Below are 8,578 nucleotides of genomic sequence, written 5' to 3' on the forward strand. Positions count from 1 at the left end.
GTGTGACTCGTATACTTTTATGTAAGTAAAAGCCTGAGTTCAAATAGATAAGGAACCAAAAGCTAGTGCGTTGGGTATACTATTTCTGCAATATGCAACATCATTCACAACAGTGAATTTCATAGCTCGAGATATGGGTAAATGATATCCTCTCATTGACATTACATGGTAGATGAAAAGTAAATGTGTCCAGGGTCATTCGTCTTTGTAATGAATGACTTGATAACTATTTGATAGTAATTAACTTTTATTAAGGAAGATGTAATGGTTATCATAAGATAAAATAGGATGGATTTATCCCAAAGAGATTAAAGATATCCTATGAGGGTAACACACTTATGACAAGGTCATTGGACAAGCACTAATCAAGTTGCTTTTGTAATTGTATGCCATTAGGGAGAGCTCAATCATGATACTATAGTAGAATGACTTTGTAACAAATTGAGTTTATAATTAATAGGCAAAAAGTTGGAACTTAATTATAAATAATTTGAACCATAATCGCATATGTCTAATCAATTCCTCCGATAGCTCTTTGAAACTAGAAATGAATTGTATGTTGAATCAAATGAACATAAATTGATGGAAATGGTAAAGTTAGATGAATGGAAAACATTTGAAAATGAATGTAGTTTTCTCTAAACGGAAATTACTTGAATAATTAATTTATGGTTTTTGAATTATTATTTAATTGGTTAATTAAAAAAATGAAGTTTGAAAATGGAGATAAGTTAATTGGTCATAGTGAATTAGTTATATGTAAAAATACTAAATATATTTTCTTATAGATTCTTTTATTTTACGGTAAAATCGTCATGATTTTAACGGAATTAGAATTATGTTGAGAAAAAGTATTTAATTAGGAAATTAATTAATTAAAATTAATTTAATATGTTTATTTTGATAAAAAAAAACTAATATCGAGTTTGATTGAATTATAAATGGATGAGTTAAAAGTATAGGAAGTACTTGTAATTAGACCCAATATGGGAGAGGCACAAAAGCCCTTCATGTTTAATGCTAGGGACGGCAAACCCTAGTTTATTTAACTAAGGTTGCCGCCCCACTTAATTCTAGTTAGATTAGGAGTTTGTTTTTCTATTGAAATAGACTTCTACAATTCAACAAGGGTTTCACATCTTCTCCCTATAAATAGATGGCATCAATAGGGTTATATACACAATTTTGAGATTTTATTATTCTGCCCAAAAATAGTTAGATACTCTAAGTATAAATTCTATTTTTCGGAATAATAATTCTATCGGTTTCTATTTATTCGAATTCATTTAAGTCCACACTCGAAGCAGTTCGTGGTACAATAATAGCAGAGAAAGTCGTTTGGTTGAAACCCGGAACAACAAGGATCCATTTAGCCAAAAATACATGTGCGATTTTGATAAAGGGTTTATTACTATAAATATTACAAATTGACTAGATTTTTAAAATTTTAATTTTCCGCTGTGCTAAAAATTTGTTTTCGAATCAAATTTTTTTTGTTTTTGAATCAAATTTTTTCCAAACCTTTAATGATAATGGGGGGATAGATTGTAAGAGAAAGAAAAAAGCCCAAATTCTTGTAACATGAAAGAGCATAAGATGATGATGAAGAATCTTCTCTATTTTTCCTTTAAAATATCATCATTATTATTACTATAATATATAATAATAGTAATATCAGTAATAATAAAATATAAAATAAAATATTATAACTTATTCATAAAAATCTATCCATCATAAAAATAGAGCATTAGCGGTGCTTCCTCAAAAATGCCGCTAAAGACCCAAGCATTAGCGGCGCTTTTATAAAAACGTCACTAAAGCCCCATGCATTAGTGACATTTTTTGAAAAACGTCACTAAAGCCCTAAAAACTTTGGGCTTAGGTTTTTTGCGGCGCTTTTTGGAAAACGCTACTAATACTCAATCTTTAGCGGCTTTATTTAAAAGCGCCGGTAATGCTTGATTTTTAGCGGCGTTTTTTTATCTAAAAGCCTGTTTTGGTGTAGTGTATCCACTAGCTCTTGGTAAAATTGTTTTATATGTCTTCACACATTTCGCCACTAATTTAATTTAATCCTTTTTTACTTTAAATTTTTTTACTTTGACCCCAACACTTTATAAAAGTTTATTTACCGATAATATATATGAGATAATATACATGATTATTTGATTTTATTTTTTGTTACTTATTTAGCAATAATTATTTATCATGCTAATAGTTTTTTATAGTAATTAATATTTTAAATAGAGGCTTACAATAAAAGCAGCCCTAATATCCTAGAAAAGTTTTATTTAAGCTAGCAAAGAAAAAGTTTTATTTAAGCTAATAGTGAATAAAATAAAATCAGAATCTCTATAATCCTTCCTAATTGCATCCTTGATTCTAATTATTCTTTCAATTTGTAACACTATTTTATGTTTTACATTTTAAAATTTTTATTTCAAAAAAATTATACTCACTGACTTATAAAATACGAATCAAATATCCATAAATATCTAAATATCTAAACTTACACTATCCACCACCACCCTACAAATAATCAAACATTCTTTTTTATGTTGATAGCTATTACATATCTTTTCAACCATGTGGTTCAAAAGAGCAGTGTCTATATATTTTTCATATTCTTCTATAAATGAATAAAAATAATTAATCAAAAGCCTTAAGTCTTAGTATTTACACGAGCACACACTCTTGCATCTGGAAAAGTTTTCCCAGGCTTACACAAATAGCCTTTGCTTGGAGCACAATGAACATCTTGGGAACAAATACACAATCCTTCCAAAGCGCACCCTTCTTTCAATACGATGACCCCATTTCTCAGCCCAAGAACCTGGTCAGTCCACTCACTCGAAAACAATCCCCATGGATCATACTTATTTTTAACCTTCAAGAACTCTCCACCATTCTTGTATCTCTTCATCACCCCATCGAACACTAGGTTCCGGTTCTTCCCCCAATGCGGCAAAGCATTGTATTTCAACAACGCCATTTGTTCGATCTCTTCCAACACGTCTTGGTAAAGCCTAGGAGCCATGGGGTCTTTGCTCCTGTAATAGGTGATGTCGAAATCTATGGCGTCTTCTTGCTTGCCCAAGTAAGCGGTGGAAGCTTTAACGTAGCGCATGAGGATCCCATTGTAAAGTTCTAGCCCACATAGTGATTTGGGGTCCATTGATACTAGCTTCTGCACGTCTTGGATGAAGCTTTTCACAACCGATAAACCGATGGAAAACGTAGTTTGGTGAAAGAACTCGCCTTTAATTCTGGGGTCCCAAGGGCATGCGGTGATCAATGAGTCTTCGAGGCTGTCTAGACAAGTTCCCGATGATTGGAGACGGTTGTGGAATCCTATCACTGGATAGCCCGTAAAAATTGCACCTATATCACCAATGAAAGAAATAAAAATCATATACTTAGCTATAGATCCAACAACCAAAAGGAGCTAGTTAAGTGCTCTGTGTTTGCATTTGAAATCTGAGGTTGAAGTCACAATCACATCCCCTCTTTCAATTTGTAATGTACCAAACTAAAAGAACTACATATTATTTCAGTTAAATCTTAGTTTTTATCTCTTTATTATGATTTACTTCTTATACAATTGTATTTCAATTTAACATATTTTAGTAATATTTTTTTTTATAAACGCATTAGGTAGTCAAAATAATTTACACTATTGACTAGAGGCAGAAGAAGACAAGGTCATTGCCCTCTTGATTAGAAGGGAAAAAATTGCATGTTGGTCCTGTTCAAAAATAAATAATTCGATTTAGGTTTATCTTTTTTTTTTTTTTTGGCTTACTGGTAAAATAAGTCTTCGAATTTTTCAAAAAAAAATCAATTAAGTCCCTTTGAACTTTTTTGTATCCAATTAAACCTCTAAACTAACAAAACTAACCAAATAGATTATTTGACTTATGTTGACTGTTAATATTTAACGACAACGCTGATGTGGCCGCTAATAAATGTCACATCATCATCGATTGCTAATGTGGAAATGTCATGTCATCATCAATTGCTAATGTGGCATTGCCACATCATCGCCTATTGTCGACATGGCAGTGCCACTTTAGCAAAAAAATAAAAATATTTTAAATATATATTTAAAATAAGTACACAATCAATCTAGAGAAATGGTTGTTATAACCATTTGTCTAAATTCATTCTAGAATTGTAAAATAAAAATAAAATGATAAAAACAACATTAAAATTTATAATAATTATTAAAATTAATTAAAACCATAATTTTTATAAAATTTATAAAACATTTATTAAAAACAATAAAAAGTTAAAAATAATTTATAAAATTGTTAGAAATTAATTAAAACATAAAATTGTATAAGAAAATAAATTATTTTTAATAAAATTTATTTTTCTTGTTTTTATTAAATTATTTTACTAATATAACTTGTACAAATTGAAAAATAGATACCAAAATATAACAATTGTTAATATTGATTGTATAGTATGAGTTGTTGATGTTCTTTTCTTATTTAAGATATAAAATAATAAATTATTTTTATAAATATTAAAAATTTTAAGATTTTAATTAATTTCTAATAATTTTTATAAATTTTATAATTCTTCTTATGCTTTTTATAATTCTAAAATGTATTTGGACAAATAGATATCCAAAGTCAAATATACCTATACAACTATTGGTCTAGATCCATTGCGTATTTATTTTAAAAAATAAATTTAAAATATTTTTATTTTTTGCTATGTGGCACTACCATGTCAGCAATAGACGATTACGTGGCATTGCCACATCAGTCAGCAATGTTGATTTGGAATTTGTTAATAGTCAAGTTTGCATTGCCATTAAATACTAACAATCAATGTCAGTCAAAGGGCCTATTTAGCGAATTTTATTTGTTCAATGACTTAATTGAGTGTGAAAAATTAAGAGGAATTTAATTAATTTTTTTTAAAGTTGGACATTATAATACCATTAAGCTAATTTGTTTTATTTTACTTCAAAAATTTTTACAATTTTATCTTTTTAACACAAAATTTTGGCTTCATTCCTACCATTAATCCTTTCGATCAATGTAATAGGGTTGGAAGTGATACTTTTAAGAAAAATTCATCTCATAATTATTTTGATTAGTGATACTTTTAAGAAAAATACATTTCATAACTATTTTGATTAGGTAATAAAATTATAAAATAAAGAGATTAAATTATGTAAAAATAAAATTAAAGTATAAGGATTAAATTCTAAATTATAGGAGAGGTAAAATCATAATTTAATCGATTATTTCACGTAAGTATTAATAAAAAGAAAGAGACTAGAGGGATATACCGTTGTTTGTTAAGCCATAAACAGACGACTGAAGTGTAGACGTCACTAGCTTTGCATTGAGGCACTTCCCTTCAGCATCTCCTGAGGATTCTTGAGTTTCCTCTAATTTATTAAACAAATTCATATTAGTAAATAAACAAATAGCTAAGCTAGAATGTAATTTCGATGTTCAGGCGACGTTTAATTCATCTCCTTTAATAAATTTGCAATGAAAATAAAAATAATAGTAACAGTAGATACTAACCTGAAGATCGAACAAGAGCCAAAACAAGCGAAAGAGTGGAGCGAAATGGAGTGAAATTATAAACACCATTCCCGGATACATTAATGGGGACCCGATCATCGATTCTATAGATCGCCTTTCGTTGACTGGGGTACCAAAATATGTCTGCAAATTCATGGAGTTTGCCGAAAGTCACAGCTTCATCTCCCAAATCTGTATCATCCTTCCTCACATAAGTAATGGATCTTTTGAAAAGAGGTTGAAGTTTGAATGTGACCTATAAAGCAATCAAATAAGTACACATAAATATACATATATCATTGATAGTCCTGTGATAATTGGTGTTCATGATAACACTCACAAAAATATTAAAAAATTTTGTTATATAATTATAAATAAAATGACTCAACCCGAAATTCGATCTGGGGTTCAACCCTTATTATATAATAAGATTTTACAGACATCGAAAGAAATGGGGGATCGACTCTACTTTCTGGATGAGGACACTATCCTCTTCTTGATACGGTTTATCAACAAATTTCTATTTAAAATTTGACTTTACTTAATATGTAATGGTTAAAAATAAAATGTAAAATATTTTTATAATTTAAAATTCATATTTAGCAAATAATTTAATTCTATTATGTAAATAATATATCAAATAAATTTTATAACTTAATTTTGAGTTTACCAGATAATATTTAAGTATCATAATTTTAAATTAATTTTTACATTTTTCTTATATTAGATCACATATAATTATAAATAAAACACATTATAAATATTTTATCTTAAAAACCATTCATGTCATAATTTTTATTTTTAAAATATGAATTGTTAAATATTGTACGGATACAAAACTTTTGTCGTTTTTCCTGTTCTTTTGACATTTGTTCCCAACGTCTTTTTATGCTAGTAGGGTTTTTTTTTTATTAACATATTTATTTCAGTTCATTAATATTTCCATAAAAAACTTTATTTTATTTTTTAATAGCTTATTTGTTAAGAAAAATAAAAGGGAAAAGGAAGAAGAAAGAAATGAACCATTAAATTTGAAAAGAAAAGTTAGGAGAGTATCATTGAATGAATAAATAAATAAAATCTAACATATGTAGGTAATCATTCAATGATTTGGGACCCAAATTGTATTTATTAAAATTATTTTATATTATTGTTAGGGATCAATTTTTTTGGGAGAAATCTTTAAAGAGTCATTTTCGGGAACATTAACCCTGTCTTTTAACAATGAAAGATATTATCTCTTGAGGAGGGTTTGGCCTCTTTTCTCACCCCCTACCTGCAAAGAGCCGTGATTGGGATAGGGGATCGAATCCCACCAAAGACGAGATGCTCACGTCGCCTCTTTGTGGGTGACCGTACGTCCACTTCCGTGAACCGCACATAGTTCTCCATGAAAGGAGGCACGACGTCCTCAAAGATGACATTTGAAAACTTCTCTCAGAAAAATTGATCCCTTTTACAATCATTTAAGTTATTATTTTTTATTCAAAAAAACAGTTTTTCTTATTTTTTAAATAATTATTTTATTTAATATTTATTAATTATATACTTTAAGAATAAATGTAAAGTAAGAATAGAATGTAATCTACTCATAAGATAATAGTAAAAATATTCCTTTTAGAAAACTAAGGGCCCGCCAACCCACCCTCATAGATTTGCCCACTGCCATTTTGGCCCAGAACTACAAGTGACAGCTATGGTGGATGGTTTCTTGGATCCTGAATTTCCAGCTCTCATCGATAGAATATAGTTTAATCATATGATCAAACTATCAATTCATATCATCCAAAGGAGAATAATGGCCATTAACACTTAAGGATCCATAAAAAATTGGAGAAAGAGGAGCTGAAAGACAGTGAGAGTTACCTGTGAGATTACCCCAAGAACTCCAAGCGAAACCTTAGCTGCATCGAGATCTTTGTCTCTCTCATTCAACACCCACACCTTAGCATATCCATCTTCAGCTTTTGCAGGGCTTACAATTCTCATCTCCACAACGTAATCATGAACTGAACTCCCCTTCCCCCACAAGGAGCTCCCATGAGCGCCTGTACCTAAAAGGCCACCAATGGTCAGTCCCCACCAATACGGTGCGTAAGGCAATGCTAAACCAGCCTTAGCTGCTTCTTTAATCAGTTGCCTCAACGTCACACCGCTCTCCACAGTCATCGTCATTGCCTCCGTGTCGGTTTTCAATACACGGTTAAGGTTCTTGGTGCTAACAAGCAACCCATCTTGGCCGTCGGGACAGACCAACTTGGGAATGCTGTGAGAGAAATGTGTGACCACTTTCATTTTCCTTTTGGATTTAGTTGCCGCCGATACGATCGAAACCAGCTCTTGTTCTGACGTCGGGTAAGCCACGTTCCCCGCTCGGCAAATGGCTCGGTCGGGGAACATGCCGTAAGAGTTTGTGACGGTGCAGTTGGAATCTTTGGTGGAACATTTGACGGGCTCCCCTGGGGGATTGCAACCCACTAAAACAACTAATAGACAGAGGCATTTCCATAGGAGAAGCACATTGAACTTGTTTGAAAACAACATTGGTATAGCTGGCATGGTTGATGGAAACTAATAGACAGAGGCTTTATAATCGATTGATTTTTCCACTCTAAAATATTTCGTATTTACCTGCGAATTCACACTTTGTTTAGCGTAGAAGGGGCTTCTCGCAATAAACTCAAGTATGTTTCCAAAAATGCTTCCAAGTTAAGGACTATTGAAAAGGTTACTTAATTGCCTTTTCTTAATGGCATTTAATGGAGAAACAGTTCTTATTTGAAAAAATAATCATAAACCCTACACAAATTAATATTTATTTTATTATTTCTTTATATTTTTTTAAGTTAATGATAAGGTGTGTGTTTCAATGGAATTTGCAGTCCCTGTAATTTGTTGCGTTTCATTTTCTACTTTGCCCTCTTTTGTGTCAAGTTACGCACAAGTGAAATTATTTAGATTGTAAAACAAATCCATTGGCTGCACATGCTCCAACCTCATAGTTGGGGATGAAACTAAAAGTAGAAAGT

General features: G+C 30.7%; 1 protein-coding gene across 1 annotated transcript; it reads right to left on the bottom strand.

The window, feature by feature from the left end:
* Positions 1 to 2,536: 2,536 nt before the first annotated feature.
* LOC105763957 (probable L-gulonolactone oxidase 6) lies at positions 2,537 to 8,229 on the bottom strand. The gene is made up of 4 exons (XM_052624895.1): positions 7,416 to 8,229; positions 5,550 to 5,805; positions 5,306 to 5,407; positions 2,537 to 3,381 (listed from the first exon to the last, which is right to left on the bottom strand). Exons 1-4 carry the CDS (start codon positions 8,106 to 8,108, stop codon positions 2,663 to 2,665), a joined length of 1,770 nt encoding a protein of 589 aa, XP_052480855.1. The 5' UTR covers positions 8,109 to 8,229; the 3' UTR covers positions 2,537 to 2,662.
* Between the last annotated feature and the right edge of the window lie 349 nt (positions 8,230 to 8,578).

This window comes from Gossypium raimondii, chromosome 12 (genome assembly GCF_025698545.1).
Source record: "Gossypium raimondii isolate GPD5lz chromosome 12, ASM2569854v1, whole genome shotgun sequence".
Classification (NCBI taxonomy): domain Eukaryota; kingdom Viridiplantae; phylum Streptophyta; class Magnoliopsida; order Malvales; family Malvaceae; genus Gossypium; species Gossypium raimondii.

What these genes read in the sequence shown, in the direction of transcription:
- LOC105763957 (XM_052624895.1), bottom strand. Translation starts at nt 8,108, where the DNA reads ATGCCAGCTATACCAATGTTGTTTTCAAACAAGTTCAATGTGCTTCTC. An exon ending in TTCTTGGGGTAATCTCACAG is followed by an intron (nt 5,806 to 7,415) that starts GTAACTCTCACT and finishes ATTGCTTTATAG; the next exon opens with GTCACATTCAAACTTCAACC. An exon ending in TTATGGCTTAACAAACAACG is followed by an intron (nt 3,382 to 5,305) that starts GTATATCCCTCT and finishes TTGGTGATATAG; the next exon opens with GTGCAATTTTTACGGGCTAT.